This window comes from Corvus kubaryi, unplaced genomic scaffold (genome assembly GCF_017639235.1).
Source record: "Corvus kubaryi isolate FWS band 111438036 unplaced genomic scaffold, C.kubaryi_AGA036_p1.0 37264, whole genome shotgun sequence".
Classification (NCBI taxonomy): domain Eukaryota; kingdom Metazoa; phylum Chordata; class Aves; order Passeriformes; family Corvidae; genus Corvus; species Corvus kubaryi.
The window spans coordinates 3,507,516-3,527,248 of NW_024581079.1; the positions used below are offsets into that span (position 1 = coordinate 3,507,516).

The 19,733-nt window shown below is 48.0% G+C and overlaps 1 protein-coding gene across 5 annotated transcripts in view; it reads left to right on the top strand.

Annotated features, from left to right (window-relative positions):
- PPP2R3A (protein phosphatase 2 regulatory subunit B''alpha) overlaps positions 1-14,388 on the top strand; it is a 54,281-nt gene extending 39,893 nt beyond the window's left edge. For all 5 annotated transcript variants that reach the window (XM_042024739.1, XM_042024740.1, XM_042024741.1 and 2 more), the window contains exons 7-14: positions 2,690-2,776; positions 4,947-5,103; positions 6,595-6,643; positions 7,124-7,213; positions 8,165-8,340; positions 8,823-8,941; positions 9,708-9,814; positions 13,988-14,388. In XM_042024739.1, the coding sequence (XP_041880673.1) occupies positions 2,690-2,776; positions 4,947-5,103; positions 6,595-6,643; positions 7,124-7,213; positions 8,165-8,340; positions 8,823-8,941; positions 9,708-9,814; positions 13,988-14,084 (882 nt within the window). In that variant the 3' untranslated portion in view covers positions 14,085-14,388. The remainder of the gene's footprint in view (positions 1-2,689; positions 2,777-4,946; positions 5,104-6,594; positions 6,644-7,123; positions 7,214-8,164; positions 8,341-8,822; positions 8,942-9,707; positions 9,815-13,987) is intronic.
- The last annotated feature ends 5,345 nt before the right edge of the window (positions 14,389-19,733 follow it).

Sequence of the window (19,733 nt, forward strand, 5' to 3'; positions counted from 1 at the left end):
GGCCACTGTATTACTAAACCAGTTGTGTTTGTTTCAACAGAGACAACTCCTGAAGCTGGTGAAGATGATGCAGAACATCACAGAATATCCTGTTGCATTTGTTGTAAAGCTTTAGTGTGACTTCTACCCAAATGTTCAAGCCAGGCTCAGAGTTAGCAGTGCATGCTGCTCTTGGAAAGCTGTGAGCTAAACACAATTTAAAGATTAAAGCTTGTGGAAGTGCTTCAGCTTGCACAGTAGCTCCAATGCAAATGTGTAAGGGGACAACAGCCACGGGGTTAATAAAGGTTCCTGTTTTGTCCAGAAATGGTATTGCTTTTGTTCTTCTGCGGGAAGACTGGGGAAAGGTCTGGAACTGATCCATGAATGGTTTGGGCCTGGAGGTCAATTATATGAGGATAATGGGCAAGTAGAAAGAGGCTTCTCCTTCCAAAGGCTAACTAAGAATTTGACTCTATGATCCTTGTGCCCTCTTCCAGCTCAGGATGTTCTGTGCATCTGTGGTTATGTAGTAAACTCAAAAAAATGAAGCCAGTTATGGCCTAAGTGACAAGTGTGACTTGCATGCTGCAGATCATCTGTGGCTGGGTATCAGGGTAATGATGCTCTAGGATGCTTCCCAAATGCTTTTTTTGACAGCTTGGTGTTTACAAACTGGAAAAGAAAGAGAGGTACTGAGATTTTATAGTGAGATATATATTATGTACTCTCCACTGAAACCAGACCATTATTTGAATAATAAAGCCTGCACTGAGTGACTGGACACGGTGAGAGACATGGCAAGAGATCCCATTTTACCTCTGAATGGCTTATTTTTACAGATAGGTGAGGAGGGAGTAGACAGAACATCTTTATCAATGTGGTCTGGTAGATGAACAGTTTAGGTGTTGCAAATGGGAATAGTTTGTTGTCTTTTATTACCCTGCAGGCAGAGGAAAAGAAGAATTACTGATATGGGCTCCTGTTTCTGATTCTTGGGATTGCTGTTTCTGAGTCCTTGGAATGGTGTGAACACCCTGTACTTTTAAGAGTTGGTACAAAGTTGGCAGGTGTGATAATGGGTGTTGTGTGAGGTGAGACCTGCTCCAGTCTCTGAGCTCTTGTGCAGTGTGGAAGAAAAAGCCAAAGTCCAGAAACAGAGTCCAGAATGGCAGTGGCTGCCAGAGGCATGAGAGAGGAAACAAACATTGTGCTTAAGACCAGAAAGGATCATTGTAATTACCTAGTCTGACCTCTTGTGCTACACAGGCCACAGAGCATTGCTCAGTGATTGCTACAGTTAGGATAGATCTGGTTTTTGGTTTGTTTTTAATTAAAGTGACACCCAGCTTTAGAAGGACATCCACCTCTTAGGCCTGGAGTGATGAAGGGCCTGCAGTGTTACCAACAGTTGTCATGTTCAGCTAAGTTGAATCTATTAATTCTCTCTCTTCAGGGTACATTTGAATCCTCTCATCATTCTCGTTGCTCGCAGAGTTGTGTGTGCCGTCAGCAGTTACTGTCTCACTGTGTATCCCAAAGCAGACTGTTGGGAGCAATCTCCTACTTGGTTCTGGATCTGTTCTGGACTAAGAACCAGCACTTGTGTGACTGAGTCCAAAGATGCCCCTTCAGTAGTGGTTGCCCACTTGAAACCAATTCTGGCTAAAAGAGGAATCCATCCCATTTAATCTGCTAGCTGGATTACTCCCTGTAATGTCCACCTTGTTGTGTAAAGTTAATTTTTGTGTTGGAACAGCGTGCACTAAAGGTTACCAGAATTATGGGATAATGTGCCAACATGTCAGAGACATCAAAGGTTTGTAGTAGGTTTGGTCAACAAGATTTCAGTGCTGATAGTCAAATTAATTCTATTCCTCCTTTCTCATGCTGGTGATATTTATTTGTTGTTGTTTGCCCAGTTAGGTTTGTTCTTGCATGTGCTTGGTCACCCATTTGTGTTTTCCCCACTCTGTGATGATACTCGACAGCTGACAAGGAGCACATTGGGAAGGGCTGTTTGCTTTCTGAGGAGCTTGGGAGTGGGCTCAGTCTCACACTGGGAGCTGTTTGCTTTTGGCTTCTGAGGGGTCTGTGCCTCTCCCCCATGATTTTTGCTCAATTTCACCAGAGGCAGATCTGGAAAGGAGGCAAATGAGGTTAAAACCTGCCCAAAAAATTTGCAAACAACATCTCCTGCTTACTTTCAGCAAGGCACTGGGAACATGAGACATTGTTATAGTTGCAATGGGTCAGACATTAATTGTGTCTTTCATTTACATGCCCTGCTTCCTCTGTGGGAACCAGAAGAATCAGAAGTCTTTTTTTTTTTTTTTTTCTTTCTTTCTCCCTAGAACCCTGTTTCATTGGGGATCCATGCAAACTACAGCCCCTTAAAGCTGAAAAATTCAAAGTGATTCATCAGCACTTTTGAACATGTTCCCTGACATGTTCTTGCATGCCCAAAGAGGTGAATTTAGAGCAGTGAAAATGTTTCCAGACTGGAAAGGGATAATACTGTTTAGGAAGCAGATGTTGCTCTCAGACTGTGTAGCTGATTAAGGGTAGCAGTATCTACAGAAAAGATCACAAAACAGTTTTCAAAAAGAAGTCTCCTTAGGATGAGTGAATAAACCAAGGCACTTCATTTAAATTCCCAAACTGCTGTGTTTCAGAAGTTGATTTCAAGAGCACTGTTCATGTGTTGCAGGTTATACAGAGGATATTCTACACAGTCAATCGATCCTGGTCGGGGAAGATCACTCTAACAGAGCTGAGGAAAAGCAACTTCTTGCAAGTACGTGGGTTTCTGTGGGAACAGGATCCAGAGTGCAGCATTCCTTGTTCCTGTAGCTGGATGAGGGAGCTGTGCCTGGGCTGCAGTGGGGTGAGCCAAGTGCTCAGTGCCAGGAGTCTGTTGGGGCTACTGGAGGAGCTGTGTCTGAGTTGAGAAGAGCAGGGACCGGAATGGCCCCAGGGCACTGAGAGAAGGTCAGGGTCTGAGCATGTACCAGCTCTGAGGCCACATGGAGCAGCCTGGCTCCTGGTCCAGCCAGCAGGAAGGGAAGCAGGACACAGCAGTGCTCCCATGTGAAGTGGCTCACAAGCAGCCAAGAAGAGCTGCAGGAGTGCCAGGGATAGGAGAGCCAGTTTCCTGCCTCCCAGGCAGCCCTCAGCCCACTGACAGCTGGTCAGGAACATCTCTGCAATTGCAGGACGAGGCACCTCGGGAGCTAATCTCCCCAGGATAATGAATGGAGCTTAGTTCTTGTTCCAGTGCCTGCAGTGTGTCCTTATGGCAGGATTTGGATCTCTGTCCTCTGTGTATTTTGCCCAAAAGAGCACCAGGTTAAAACTGTCCCAGACTGCTCATGTCCAGCCCAACCTAAAGAACCAGAAAGTCTTTAGGCTGAAAGGTGAAGGACTTGGCTGAAACAATGAGATTTCCCTCCTGTGCCCTGTTTGCCCTTCCAGGTGTAGTGTGCTGTCTTCCTCAAACCCCTCAAGTATGAATTCACATTCTTTCTGCTTTCAGGCATCATCTGCCCTACTGCCCCCATCAGCTAATGGGAAAATGAGTGCTCTTTTGAATTGGCTCATGCCAGTCCAAGCCCTGGCATCCCAGTTCCTTCCCAACCTCTGTTACTAATAAATCTTCCCAGCTTATCCTGCGTCTTTATTCATCCATTTTCTTCCTTTAAACACTCTCTCCCTTTTTTTCCTTCCGTATCTACTCTGCCTTTCATCTCCTGCAGCAGAGAAGTTCAGCTCCTTGCTGAACTTTAGATGTGTAAATGGCATCTTTGAGTGTGAGCTTCAAAAGAAAAAAATAGTTATGGCAAAAGCTCCCCGAGTGATTACCATCTGTAAAGAGAGGGAGAGACACACACAGTCTGGAGAGGCCAGTGAGTGATGGATCAAAAGTGTTTGGACTTGGGTGTCAGCAAGTCAGAACAGTGCAGGTCTGGCAGTGCCATCCTGTTATCCCTGCCAGAAACTCCACTGAACCTGGTGGATGGCAGGAGGTGAGAGTTTTGTTTGGATTCAGTTGGATTCCTTGGATGTGGAGGTGGCTGGAAGCTGATACTGAAATACCAGTGCCAACACATAGCATCTGTTTTTATGGTTATGGATAGCAGGGCCACTGAGCCTGCCTGCTTGGGGAAACCATTCCCTGGGATAGCTCAGGCTGTGAGGGCAGGGGAGGCCAGGCCTGTGCTCACTGGAGCCATGATTTATTAGTCAAGAAGGCTTCTGGTGTCCTTCAGCACCAAGAAGAAAAGTAGGGAGGTGGCACTGGGAAACATGCAATGCCCTCTTGTTGCTGGGAAGGACAGGAAGGTGTAAAGTGGGAATGAAACATGTTAGCACTAAATGTTTCCTAATAAGACGTGTGAACAGATGTTATGGCTGGAAATCTGTCTGAGCCTCCCAGTTAAACCAGAATGATTCCTGCCAGCAACAGCACAGGGAAGTCAGTGTGATTGGTTTGGGGTCCATCTCTCCTGCCGCAGTCCGGGTGTGAGTCTGGAACAAGACTTGATTTTGCCCTTCAGGAGGCAGACAGGGATGTGTGATGTGTAAGACACATCAGTTCCTGTGGACTTGCTGCTGGAAGTGGCCAAAGAGTCTCTGGTGCAGATCAGGAATGTTTCCCAGACCATGGATCCCAGCTGACACAGCAGTTTGTGTTCCTGTTTCTCTGCCTCACTCTTCACTACAGCTGAACAGGAGCAGAAATTGTTGATGGGAGTGGCAGAGATGGTGTGCTAAGCAGGGTGGCCAAGCCAGGTGCTCTGTAAGTGCCTGCTAAGGAATACAGCAATCACATCTATCGGGGAAAGGCTGCACTTTGGGTTAGGTCTCAGGGCTGTGTTCACCCAGCTTCCTGAGATCCTGGAGCACTTCAGTTGCTGAGCTGCCTCTTCATCCAGGTTTAACTTCCCACCATATTTGTACCCTTTCAGACTCTTGCTCTCTTGGAAGAAGAGGATGACATAAATCAGATCACAGATTACTTCTCCTATGAGCACTTTTATGTTATATACTGCAAATTCTGGGAGCTGGACACTGACCATGACCTTTACATCAGCCAGAAGGACCTGGCTAGGTACAGTGATCAAGGTATGCTGCCTGCAAATGTGGTGGGGTGAGGGCATTGCTGAAAATATAATGTTCCTACTGGAGAATAAACCCTGCCTTTTATTTTGTTAATTTGATGCCTCAAAAAAAGTTTCAATGGAGCAACCCATCTCTTAAATAAATGCTGATTTAGAGAAGGAATTGTACAAGCTTAGACAGAGAACTGCAGGACACACTATTTTCTGCATGAGTAGCTACAGATGGAGCTTCTGTTCATGTGTGGGTCACTGCCAGGAGGACAGGCTAAAATAATGCCCTGGAACTTGTTTATTATTTACTGAGGGCTTTGCAGCAACTTGGGAGTAGGGACAAGAAGGATGAGCCCCTGTGAACTTCAGAGATTGTTGAAGTGCAATCTAGTTATGCACGAGAGGAATTCCAGAGTCCAGTGAAGCTTGGGGGATTTCAGCTTGCAGATGGACTCTGGAGAGTATCTCTTCAGTTCAGCATGGATCTTCCTTTCCACAAGTTGAGCTATTTGTTTTTGAAGGTTCAAGGGCCATAGATAAATTAATGGAATACAAATCCACAAAGGGCTAAAACACCCATGTGTTCCAAGTGCAGGCATTTATGGGGAGGCCCTGGGGGTTCTGGGTGAGTGTGGCAGTCACAAGACTCGGGAGTGTTGATCATAGGGCTGGGTGGGTGAGGATGGAGGAGTGCCTCCCTTGGGGTGGGTGATACAGGAGATTGGTCCTGCTGGGAAGCTGCAGTGTGGGATGGAGTATTTGGCTTGAGAGCCCTGAGGTGCTGGGGAGCCAAGGATTAAGTGGAGAAGCCATGGGTGCAGTGCCCAGCAGCCTGTCAGCTGTGCCAGGGCACCTGAGGGGTGGGGCAGGCTGGGTCTGCCTGGCTGCAGTGCCAGAACTGTGCCAGGACCCCAGGAGTGATGGAGAATGTGTAGAAGGAGTCCTGGGAGGGTGAGGTCACTGTGCAAATCCTGCCCACAGCTGGTACCTGCTGCTTGGCTTGTGCTCTGCCAGAGCAATCTATCCCACATATCTCCGGCTGGCAGAGCCTCACCTTCATGCTGGTGTTTCACTGTCTTCCCTGCAGCATGGTTGCCACAGCCTGTCCTTTCCTCAAAAGTGTTTCGTTGGGATTTGATGTGTCATTTTTGCTTGGTAACTGAACTTCTTTTGCAGTGCACGCTGGGATAGTTTCTTTCTACTAGGTGACAAATCCTACTGCAGCAAAGTAGGAGTAACACGTCCATTTGGAAGGATCCAGATAACAGTTGCTATCTTTGTGGGACAGTGTGGTGTTTGGAAGGATACAAAGGCAGACACACTGGGAGAATCATCTTGGGGTTTTAGAAAATGCTGCTAAACAGAGGATGGTTAGACAGGCATTGTAGTTAGAGCCTTCTTTTAACAATGGGAAAGGGCTTTGTGTGAATTCAGTATGAACAACTGATTGTAGTTATTCCTGTGAGCTGTAGCTTCACTTTCTCCATGTTTTCCTTGTTTCCAGCTTTGTCAAACAGGATCATTGAGCGGATATTCAGCGGCGCTGTGGTGAGGTGAGGAACAGCACACCACTTGGGGGAAGAAGGAAAGGGAATTTCTGTCAGGCTGAGAAATACAAGAAATACAAGAGAAATGCCCCTGATCAGAATGGTTTCCAACAGGGTGCTCCAGCTGGAGCTGCCTGAACATGGAGTGAGACTTGCGGGTATCTTAAGAAAACAAAATAAAAATCCCATAGGATGGGATAAGTGGGCATAGCTGGAAGACATGGCACAGGGATATCTGGAGAGCACTGCTTTGAAGTCTCTGAAAAGGGACTTGCTGTGGGAGGGGATGTGGCAGATGAGCTTCAGCTCTGCAGTGATAAAAAGGCAGCAAATGCTGTGCCTGGTGCTGCAGGGTGCAGGGAGTACAGGCTAAGTGAGTGGCAGTGCCCCATTTTTTCTCACTAATGATTTGAAAATTACCTTTGATGACCTCCTATTTAAGAGCCTGGTGATTTTTAATTTTTTTTTTCCTGGTGTGTCTTCTAGAGGCACTGAAGTCCAAAAGGAAGGGCGCATGAGTTATGCGGATTTTGTGTGGCTCCTGATTTCGGAGGAAGACAAAAGGAGTGCTACAAGGTGAGACTGATTTCTGTATCTTAGTAAAATCATTGAGATGAGCAAAAAAGATATGGAAACTTCTGTGACCTACCACTTTCTGCAAGAGACAGCAGCTTGGGGTCTGGAGATTGTTTGGAAGAAAACATCTTACTGTTGATGGTTGGTCAAATCATTTGCCTTTCTTGAGGAAAAATTGTGTAGAAGCAGAGTTTTCTTGTAATTTCAAGTATCTTGGTAGTCACCAGTGCTTTTGATCACCTCATGCCATGAGGCACTGGCTCTGAGCACGCACTCCTGAGGTGCTGGAAAGCAGTGGGGCACATCCCTTCACAGGTGGAGTGGGTGTGTAAGGAGGGTTTGTGGGGAAACTTCACTGTGGCACTTTGTAAAACCTGCCTGTGGCCTGGTTTTACAAAGCAGGGGGAGACTGCCGTGCGGGGGTGATCCAGATGTGCACGTGAGTGTTAGCACAAGGAATCTTACACATAACAAGAGAAGAAGAATCCAGAACTGTAGGCTTGGACCCTCCAGAGGGGAGGAGGGATGCAGAGTGCCTGAGAGTACTGCCTTGTGTATAAAGGAGCAAATGAGTGCGTGACACACCTGCCTTGTCCCTCACCAGGGTCTCTGCAATGTCCTGGGCTCAGAGCTGGCTCTATCTGGCCAGCTCTTGCTGCTGGGTCAGACAGGGACTCCCTGCCCTGTGTGAGCCCTTGGGCTGCAGCACAGTGGATGCTGGGTACAGGTGAGACAGGTCATGAGCATGGCTGTGCTGCTCACAGCCACCTGGGAGACTAACAGGAGATCCCTGGAGTGTTGGCCTGTGCCCTGACCCTTCCCAGCAGCTCTTGTCATCCCTGGGTTTATGCCAGGCTGTGGCAGAAGAGCCTTGGGGGTGGGTAGGGGGAATGGGCACTGCTGCAGTCTCATGTCCCAGTGCAGTGCTGCAGTTCCCTGCTCTGTTCCCAGCATCGAGTACTGGTTCCGCTGCATGGACCTGGACGGGGACGGGGTGCTGTCCATGTACGAGCTGGAATACTTCTATGAGGAGCAGTGTGAGCGCATGGAGGTGATGGGCATAGAGCCACTGCCCTTCCAGGACCTGCTGTGCCAGATGCTGGACCTTGTTAAGCCAGAGAGAGAAGGTAAGTCCTGTTTAGGCAGAGCTTTCATCCCCTCTCATTTGTGGGGGAGAGAGAGAGAAGGTAAAGCCACTGTGAAAGCCATCTACAGGCAGAGCCCTGTGTCAGCCCCAGGGCGGAAATTACAGCACATTGGGCCATGATGTTGTGCATCAGGAGGTCTGAAATACTAAAACAAGAGAGCTCGTGAATTAACTTCCTGGGACTGGAGCAGCAACTCTTGTGTACTCCAGCTGGGGGATGTGCTGACGGGCTACACTGTAAAACTGAGCCATCCCCATTCACATTCCTTCATATTTCACATGAATGTCAAAGGCCTCCAGAGGTATGTGAGATTTAAGCTTAATAAACACACCCATTTATTGAATAATGTTAAAATCCTGGATGGACTTGGGAAGGAATTTTGTGATATTGAAGCCTACAAGTGTTAAAATTAAAACTTTTGTAAGAACTCAGTAACACAACCACGTGGGTTTTTTCTGTAGGAAGAGTAACCTTGCGAGACCTGAAGAGGTGCAGAATGGCTCATGTGTTCTTCAACACCTTCTTCAATTTAGAGAAATATCTGGACAATGAACAGAGGGATCCCTTTGCAGTGCAAAAGGTATAAATAACCTTTATTTCTAAATAAAAAAATATCACACTCATCTTTAGAGTGCTCCTGGATATAGGGAAAATCCAACTGAATAGAACACTTTTTCCACAAGTACAGCTTATTGACTGTCTCCTAGAAGCCTCTTCTCTGCTCAAAGTACAGAAAAGTGGAGGGGATGCCAACACCAGCTCTGGTTCCCTCACAGCTGTTCCCACATAATCTCCAATAGAAACTTCATGGTTCCATTATTCAAGGCTTAAATATGTCCCAAGACAGAACCACCCTGTTTGTTTGTTTGTTTAAACTGGCTCATCATAAAAGCAGTCAAGTGGGACCAGGGGGATAACTGATTATCCCCCTTCTGTAGTAGATGGCAGAGGGCCAGGTGTTTATAGAGGTGTTATCCTGTAGTCTTCTCTAAAACTTGCCCTAACTTAGCAAACTGTAAAGAGTCCCTCAAAAGATCAGTTACAATTAACCTTTGATGGACAGAATTCAAATCACCAAGTTCTTCAGCCATGGAGTGCACAGACAGAGCTCGAGCACAGGAAGTGTGTGGCTGTTGCATTTCTGAAGTGGAATAGATGCAGTTTGTTGGCAGCTCGGGTCACATGCTGAGCTTTACAGACCACGAGAGGTATTTTTTCATAGTCCTTTATGTGCAGATGTCAGAGCACTCTAAGATGGTTGTGACTCTCTCAGTTCAGGCAGTTTTTGCCTGGCTGTTTCCATCCATTCCTTACGACCCTAGAGGCTGACTGTGTGATCTCTTTAGGACGTGGACAGCGACGGCCCCGAGCCCTCGGACTGGGACAGGTACGCGGCTGAGGAGTACGAGATCCTGGTGGCCGAGGAGTCTGGGAACGAGCAGCTCCAGGAGGGGTGAGCGCGGGCCTGGCACTGCCCTGGGCACACACGGCTGCCTCCAGCTGGGCTCTGGCGGGGACACTGCCAGCAGAGGGAGTGGAGTAGTGGGATGAGCATTTGGACTGGACTCTGGAGCACATGAGGCCCGGGACAGCTGCTCCCAACAGCAGGATTGCAGTAGTGTTGGGGGGCAGCCACTCGGATCAGCTGCACACACCAGTGAAGGGAGCTGGGAAAAAGGACAAAGCCTGTTTCTCTTGGTCACTGTACACAAATAGAGATCAACTGACTTTTGCTGGTGTTGGCCAGGTATTGACCATGTCCCACTGTCACAGATTACAAGCTGTAGCTCTGTTACATTCATTACACCTAGCAGAGACTTTCTTTAGTCCAACTTTGTCTATTAGTCTGTGCTCTTAAGTTATACTTCAATATTTTCCTTCGTTTACTAAGTTTGTTGAGACTTTAAACATTTGGTTTCTGCAATACTACACTCAAGTTTTCAGCCTTCTGTAAGATTCTGGACAGGCACACCAGCTATCTTTAGTCAGTGAATTTAGGCAGAGCAGTTGTTCCAGAACTTCTCTGTGTACAAGGACTTCTTGCAGATAAATGGAGACTCAGTCTAATCTTCCTTTAGATTTGTGTCTGTGTTGGGATTTTGAGATTATTTCTTTCAACCACCCAAAGAATGCTTACCCTGTGTTAATCCTGCACGATTCAGGATTGCATCCAGTCTTAAGCAGTATTTATAGAGCCAGTGGAGTATTGAGAAGATTGCATCAGTTTCAAAACTTCCCACACTGGAAATTGCTTGGGATAACAGTAGCACCTACTAATTAGGCACAGAGATTTGCAAAGCTATTGAGAGCAGTTCCCCTATCTGCCTGTGCATCCAAACAGCAACAGACTGTTCCCTCAGCCCCTCTGAGCTGCCTGGCCTTTCCATGGCCTTCACAGTGGAAGATGAGGTAGGGCAGGATGGAAGATGGAATTGCTGCATTTCCTGCAGCTGCTTTGCAACACCTGTGTCCACAGCACAAAAAAGAAACAGGAGGCTGCCATTAAAGCTTTGCAGGACCACGAATTCCCAAAGTCACCAAAACCAGGGGAAGAGCGACAGGTGATGTCAGATTTTTGAAGTTGATCTGAAGCAGCTCTGTGTCTTCCTGCAAAGAGCATGTCAGCAACCTGGCTGCTTGCTTTTAAGAGCCCCTGAAAAGCTCTGTAGTCATGGCAGCAGGATTAGATCTCATTTGTGGAGCATAGCAACAGACAATGAAGGAAAAAGAAGGGAAAAAGAAAAACAAAGAGCTGGATGCCCAGACAAATCTGCTAGAAAGAGTTTTTGCACATACATTATTTCTGCTGTGTTTCGAGGATGACAGCAACAGGGACAGAACCAAGACAATTCCTGGTGAGCTCTGGGAGAGACTGGAAGATTTTTGGCTAAGTTAGCTGGCAGAACATGAAATCAGGTCTTTGTGAGTACATTTGAAAACAACCATCATTCAGCAATCACAGATGCATTAGTAAATGTGTCCCACATCTGTGATTAGCCCTGTCCCTGCTTCTCTGGAAGGAAAGTTTCTAATGCTGGTCAGTCTAAAGCCTGGCATGCCCAGGAGAGAGCCCTGCTCCTGGAACTGGAACTGGAATCAAGGTAGGGGATACTCCCAGTGACTTTCAGGGTGATGGACTCCATCGAGAGCTGCAGTCACCAAAAATAAGAGGAAGGTCTTGTCATGCTCGAGACAACAATAAAGCATCACGTTTCACTGGAAGCCTCAGCTGATCCGAGCTCTTCTCAGCCACGCTCTGCTCTCTGACCTGCGTGGGATTCCACGGAGAGAGGCTGTCCCTGGGCAATGGGCACTCACACTGCTCTCAGGAGGCAGCACCAACAGCTGGGTCTGGCCAGCACAAGCCCTTGATGCAGATACAAGCCTTGGTTTTGCAGCAAGCCAAGCCTTCCCTGCAGGGCAGAGCAGCAGTGGGCACTGCTTGGTTCACTGTCCCAGAACCCAGCCTCAGCCAGCTGATGGACATGGAAACCACTGCTGCCTTCAGGGAAAGAGATCTTTCTACATGGGAAGGAAAAGGAGGAGGAAGAGGATCTTTTATCAGCTGCTGGTGGGAAAACATCCCTTGAACAACAGGGAGCCAGGGCACAATGCAGAGCATCCTGCTCAGAGTGGAGAGGGGGGACAGAGGCACAGGATCAGAGGATGTTGGTTTAGGCAGCTCAGACCATTGTTCTAGTCTCCCTCCAGTTGTCTGATGGCTCAGCTGCTCCATTCCTAGAACCCAGCAGTGTAAGGAAGGGAAAAGGGGGGACAAGGACATCGCTGAACCACCCAGAGCCAAAATGTGTGTTTGCCAGAAGGAAGGGCAAAGAATTTTGTGGAGTAATTTCCCTCCTCTGAACAACCTAGAGTTGCCACAGTTGAGTCTTCAGGAATGGGTGTTTAACCTACACAAGCCCATATTTGTTTTTATGGGACTGGAAGGAGAGCAGGGATTGATTACCTTTAGTGCTAAACTTGGTCAAAAGCATCCCAGAGATGCTCCTTAGCTATAAGGGTGCAAAGCATTTATTCCAGGATGGGAAAGGCAGGCACTGTTGAGCCTTAAGGAGCAAAGCAGTGCAGAGGAAAAGTGACTCACTGGGAAAGGACAGTGGGAAGCCCCTTTTGAAGCAGACATGAGAGAGTTCAGTGCAGAAGCAAAAGGTGCCTGAAGAAGATGATTATAATGGAGCTCCAGCTGCTGGTGAGTGTGCAATGCATGGCAGAAGTCACATTCCATGGGTAGGAGAGAAAGGGACAAGGCTAACAGAAGGTGGTAGAATTGGAGGAAAAGGAGATACAAAAGAAACATTCTAAGAACAGCATTCAAATGGAAATACAAAGTTTTCCTCAGCTTCATCACTTTAAACCAAGGAGAGATTAGAGCAGCTGAGGCACCTACAAACATTCCCAATCCATTCCTGGTGGGGGAGGCAGGGTGATGCAGCCCCCACGGGCACCACTGAGGCAAGAAGGGTGCGAATTGCACAGATTTTGGCAACCTTGCACATGTGGTCAGAGCAGGTATTGGTGCAGCACCCAGACCAGACCATTGTTTCCCTTCTCCCACTTATGCAAGAATCCAGAAGGTGGCAGAATTAGTAAGCAGGTGCTTTCCTAATGGAAGAGAGAGGACAATGTTCTCCAGGAAGGTCTGGGCTGGTCTCCCCTGCACACAGGGAGCATCCTGCCCACAGCAGGACAGACCCTGACAGCCTCCCAAGGGTTTGCTGTGCCTGCATATGGGTCAGCCAAGGGAAAAACACCATGGGAATGGGTAGACAATTCCTTCCTGGCACATCCATGCTGGGCTATGAAAGGAGTTCACCTTTTTGCAGCCCAGTTTACCACTGCACGTGAGAGCCATTCCTGTGCTGGCCCTTGGAGCACCTGCTCCAGCATTTCCTTTGTGAGCAGCCTTGCTTTAGAACAAAAGGAAGAACTTTACTTTCTTGGGAGCCCTGCAAAACTAACCCATAGTATGCTGTGACTGAAAGGAAATATCTCAAAAAACATAATTTCTCAGGTCTAGGAATGGGCTGAGAGCCCCAGAGCCATATCCTGTGCTGCAGGGCATGGAACCCAACCGGCCTGGATAGTGCAGCTGGAGCTGGGAATTCCCACCAGACCTCCTCGGACCATAAATGCTCAATCCTGGATATCAAACTTCAAACTGAGGGAGAGAGAAACATGAGAGCATGGCCACAATTGTTCTTCTGTGTCTGTCAAAACACACCTCAGCCAGAAGATGCTTTGGACCAGGTGTTCTGAGCCAAGGCTTCTCTGGGGCCAGGGGCTGTGACTGGATGACTTTATTTCTACACTGGACTATTGAGGCTCTGGGAGTTCATAACAATTGTTACTCAAGCTGGATTCAAATTTTCTAATGCTGAACACCAGTGAGAATTTGTTCTGGAACGTACAGACAAGGCTGGATGGGAGCAGAGATCCATGTCAGCTGTCAGATTACTGATTATTCCCTCCCTCTTCCCAGTGCCTCAGGAATCTCCTCGAGGTTCACCTCTCACATGCATTTTAGCCAGCTGGCTTAGCAGCCACTGAAATAACTGCCCTGAAAACCAAATTACAGCTTTTAAAGACACGCCTTTTGTCTTTGCAGATCATGTGAAGAAGACTATGACACAGATGAAGTCTTACCTCCCCCTGAAACTGGAGACAAGTCAGACAAACTAGTTATCTCAGATCTCTCAGCATAGAGGAATGGAAGACACTTAGCCCATAGCTTTCAAACTGGAGAGCATTCAGTCCCGAGGCACTTGGGGGTTTTCCTTAAATCCATCATTGGAACAACGTGCTTTATTTTGTACACTGAAACTTGAGACCCCTTTTTGTCTTCCTGTGTAATTGCAATAAGGTAATTTCTATGAAAAGGCTTTTTACAATGTGTTCTCGTGCCACACTCATTGAAAATGGTGATTGCACCTTGTTTCGTTTCTATATAAATTCTGTTATGTCCCCCGATGTGCAATAAATGCCAGCATCTAATGATTACCTGTAACAGCTGCATGCAACATCTACAGTTGTTGTTTCTCAGTCAGTTCTGTCCTGTGCCACTCTGTCCCCTTGGCTTTACACCAGGAGTGACAAAAGAGCTGCCAAATTAACCTGAATGTGTGTCTAGAAATCTTTTAAAACACAGGTCACAATGAAGCTGGTTTTTCCTTGCTGTCCTGGAAGCAAAGGGAACGTGTCTGTGCACAGGGAGGGTGAAGCCCCTTTGTCTTTGCCCCCAGGCTCTTACAGTGGCTGCTGGACTGGTTCACTGCCCTGGGGCTGCGAGCACTTTCAGCACTACAGGTGTTGTGTTCTCCAGGAATTTGAGATGGAGTTACCTCTTCTGGTCCTACCTCCCCTCCTGTGCTGATCTGCCTCTGGCCAGAGCTTTGTCTGTGTCCATTTCTACTTTGTAGAAGTGTTTTGTAGAGTATTTACAGCAAATACAGATTGCTGCTGTTCAGCTGCTGTGTTGAGACTGCTGTGCCTGGTGTGCACCAGTTCCGTCCATTCCTGTGTTCTCCTCCTCTCCTGTAGCCTTCTTTAACCTGTAGCCAAGAGACTAAGCTAATGAAGAAAAAAACCCAACCCTATCTTTTAACTAGTAAAGGAATTAGTCTGTATTATTGCCAAAATTAATTTTTCTCCCAGTCTCAGGGAGGAAATGCTGTAACAAAGCAAGAATTCATTAAAGTGCAAAATTAAACCAACTTTCCCCCTAGAATCACAAGTGATGCCTCTGCTCCCAGCACACAGTGCTGCTGCAGCAGTGCCTCCTGGCCAGCAGGAACTGTCTGTGGTTCAGCACAGGGGTGATTAGAACAAATTCTTCATTTTAGTCCTTACATATGCACAAGCAGGTCTGGGCCTTACCTTCTCAGCTGTGCCAGGTGTGAGCCCTGCCCGCTGTGCCCAGTCTGTAATGCTGGGTGGTTGTGTGTGTGCTGTATCTCCTGTCACCTCCCTGGGGGAGCCTCGAGCTGCACCTCCGGGCGCTGCCTGCCCCTGTTCCCAGCAGGCCCCTGCTGCCCTCCGGGGAGAGCGAGCTCCAGGACGGGACTGGAGCCCTGCGGTACCTCCAGGGGTCGGTGTCCCAACGAGGAGCGGGCTGATCACTCCAGTGCAGTCCCGGCTTTTCCAGGAGCCTCTGAAGCCCCAGGCCTGCCTCTCCCTGCCCGGGGGATGTGCTCCTGCCTCCCTGGGGTCAGAACTCTCCTCCCACGAGCAATCTCGGGAAGAGAGAGAGGTTTCAGTTGAACTGACCTGATGCATACACACCCCCCAGGATCCTGGACTTGGTATTTGGGAAACTTCTGGATGCCCACATTGTTAGCAAAGGCCCTGCCAGGTGACCTGCATCCCATAATAGCAGATGAAGTAGCGAGCACTCAGACCAAACCAAGACAGGCCCCTGGCATGTTTGCACACAGCGGGTCTGGATCCCAGCTCCATTACTGCCATAACCTCGAAGGGAAAACCTTCCCTGGAGGTGATTCCACAAGTGCCCAAATGCAGAACCAGCAAGGAACTGACTGCAGGAATGGACACAGGATGGAGGCCCCACAGCTGCTGCTTGTAACCAGCTCCAGCCACGTTTTCTGAGAAGAACCTGGGCACAGCAGGAGTTCACCCTTCCCTCACTGCCGTGGGCCAGAGGGGCCTTTCAGTTTGATGTCCCTTTACATCTCTCCAAAGACAAAGATTCCTCGAAAGGAACAAGAACCTGACCCCATTCTAGGCTGAAATGGAACCCTGATGGTCCTCCAGCAGCAGCAGTACTGCCCTGTCTCGTTTGCCAGTTCTGGAAAGCCTCAGTCACCACTTCAGGGTCCTTCTCATCTGCCTTTTGCAGAGGGCCTTTAATTCAACCCATCCCTGAGTTCAGGCTCCCACCTCACGCCACACCAGCCTGAAGTGGTGCCTTTCTTTGCAGAAGTCGGAACCCAGAGTCTGGTAAAACTCACCAGCTGCCTTCCCAAGGTTTGGGTCAATAAATGGAGACAGGAGCTCGTAGCTGCTCTGCTGAGCCCAAACCCAGCCCCTCTCTCCTACAAACAGATATTCAGTACTGCTACCACAATACAGAGTGAATCCAAACCCAATCCATGCTTTCTGCTAGGTCAACACAAGCTAATCCAACAAAACTCCCCCAATTTACAGCAAATGTTTTGCATTCTATGTGAATAGAAGGACAAGCTGCAGAAGCCACTGCTACCATGGTGGCAGTGCAAAACCTGCAGTAATACTCCAGGAGTGGAAACCCATTCTCTCTCCCTAAAGTACTTGAAAATAACTACAATTCAGCAGGCACACGTGCAGTTGTAGAGGAGGTGTTCTACACCCCATTTGTGACTTAGCCCTGTCCCCAGCTGCTGTGGATGGAAGGTTTGTAATTGTGCAGGATTTAAGTGAGGTAAATTTGGGAACTCCTACTTCTTTGCTTTTTTCTGGGATAGTCCAGGGTGCTTGTGCCCAGCCAGCAGAGCTGCTCAGCTGCAGCACAGCAGCCCCCGAGCTCAGCCAGCTCTGAGAGCGAAGCAGCCCCGGAATCCCTGCCCAGATGATTTGTAGGAGTCCCTTGGCTCTGGCTCTGCCTCCTGACTGCATGTCAGTGCCACTTCAGATGTTGCATCCCTGGAAGGACACATCCTGCATTTCTCAGTGCACATCCAGCTCACGCCGAAGGCGTTTTCCTTACGAGTAGTCAGAAAAGTGAGTAAAATTCAGTTTTGCATTATAAAAAAATTGTGTTTATTTGTTCTCTCTAGTCTGCTTTTGTCTAGCAAAATGAAGCCCTGTGTTCCTACAAACCTTTTTACTTTTTACTTCTGTATCACAAATATTTTGTCTCTGCCATACTAAGAGGGGAGATATGGCTCAGTATTACTGCTGGAATGGTACTAGGTGGATTTTTTCTTTCTTTCTTCTAAAATCTCAGTAGTACTTGCTGCATCCCAATTTTTGGCAATGAAACAAGGGCACTGCTCTAGCCCCCCTCCTGCCTCCGAGGGGCAAGTGCTGCAGAACAGACAAAAAGGGATTCCAAAGCCTGCCTGCTCTCCTGAACCAAGGATTTAAGGAAGTTGACTCAAGACACTCTAACCAAGGTACTGGGCTTAGTTTCTGAAACAAAATAGTCCTGAAAGACCAGTGCTGAGCTCACTGAACTGTCATTGTAACCGTATGGATTTGGAGCCTCTAGATCAGTATCTTAGGTCTGTGCAAACAAAACTGAACCTCAGTGACAAACGCGAGCTGCTGTAAGAAAAACATCAACAGAGCTTCCCCTTGTGTGCTCATCTTCTCACTGTATCACTGGGTGAGGGGGTTAGAAATGGAATATTTAATAATAAAGGTTTTCATACTTTGTAAAAGTAGTTTTGGAGACATTTTGTGCTGGCATGGTTTGATCTTTGTATTTTTACTTTGTATTTTCTTCTTTTTTGGCAAATAAAGGACTTTTGAATTTAAAAGGGAAACCCTGCCTCGGTGGTGGGGTAGAGTGTTACTGCTCACTTCAGCTGCTGTGCCAAACTCTCCTTCCCTGCAGTGGTGAGTTCACACCACCCAGTTACCCGCAAGCAAATGCCTTCCAAAGCCAAAATTCCAGGATTTCTTCTCAAAAATACTGGGATAAAGCAGTCTGACCACTTACCTGCCTCCCATCTGCATCCTCAGCGTGGAGCACTGTCCCTGTGATGACTTACCCAAACACCCAACTCTCTTTTTTTCAGGCCAGGTTAAAATGAGGAAGCAGTATCTCCTGGATCTTTTGTGGAATGAACAAAAGAAAAGAAAACAAAAAAAGGAAAAGCAGGAATGCCTTTTCTAATTTACTCATATGCAAATGCTCAGGCATAGTCAGAGTATTGCTCTTGTATTGCTTCACCAAGGGGTGCCTAAATCTGTCTATAGAACAAAAACCTTTTGGTGAGTTTCTTTAGGGTAGCAAAAGCACTTCAATTTCTAAACTTAAAGAGTTAAGACCAAAGATATGCCTGTGATGTTCTTGGTAGTACTGGAAACAGCATCACCTACCTTTCAGAGGGGATTTCCTCAGCTGTGCCACACACTTGGAATGATCCTTACAAAGGTGCTTGTTTGTATCCTTACAGTTCTCCAAGTTAGCAATCAAAAGTTCTTTTCCAACTCATTTGTATAGAATTTAAGTAAGAATTATCTGGGGAGGGAGTGCTTCTTGCATGCAGTAAAAAGATGCTTCTGTGCTGGGTCACACCAGAACGTCTGCACCATCCCTGTGCCACAGCTGTGGGATTTGTTCCTTGAAACTCCCGGAGTTTCACTGAGGGAGCAGCTCCCTGCCGTGCCAGAAGTACCTGCCTTGGCAAACAGGCTTTTCGGGTTTATTTCCCTGTAACTCTGCAGGTTCTTCTGCCACCACTGAATGCTGGCACTGCCAGGGGCAGCCCTGGGCTGTGCTGAAGGCAGCACGGGGAGTCTGCACAGGAGGCAGCTGTTCCCTGCCACTTCTGCTCCTGAGAATGTCTTCTGCTCCCATGCAAGGCAGGAACATCTGCAGGGAGAGGCTGCTGTGCCCCCAGTGCCCCTGGCTCTGCACCGTGGTCACACAAGCCGGGGAGCGAGAACAGCTCCTGCGAGGTAACACATCCAGGGGTTCATTTGTTGTTTCCCTGTCCCCCCTCCGGGATTTGCTCCCAACCCCTGATGTATCACAGAATCATTAAGGCTGGAAAAGACCCCCAGGATGACCAAGTCCCAGCCTCTGCCAGAGCTCCACCCTGCCCTCTAAACCCACCACCAAGGGCCACGCTGACTCGAGTGTGTGAACACGGCCTAATGCGCCATACCCGGGAAGAGCCTTTCCAGTCCACATGGAAGAGCAGAGGGCTTCTCCTCCTTCTTCAGATCCATGTTCAGACCTGGATGGTCAGAAGCACTGGATTTTGTACCACTACACATGACCATAAACTGCTGCTTTTTCTTTCTGGCTCTGCTCTACAAATTACAGGGTTTTAATAAAGTTTGGAAGTTATACCTGCCATCAAGGGGATTGGGAAGAAAGCTGGAGTATCACACACTTCCTCTATGAGGAGAAATCCTCAAGCAGCTCCCTCCGTGTTAATGCTGAGAACAGTTCCCTGGCTCCAGAGCCCTGCAGGAGGAATGCCGGGAATTCTGGGCAGCCCAGCTGTGGCCAGGCCGGAGCTCAAACGATCCTTGAGCTGCACTCCACCAGTGACTCCCCAGCTCCTCGGGATGGGCAGCAGGGACAAGTCCCTGCTGGGCTGTGCTGGACCAGGTTCTCACCCTGCTCTCTGCCCAAGCCAAGGCAGGAAGGCCCCACATCAGGAAGCTGCTGTGGAAGGAAT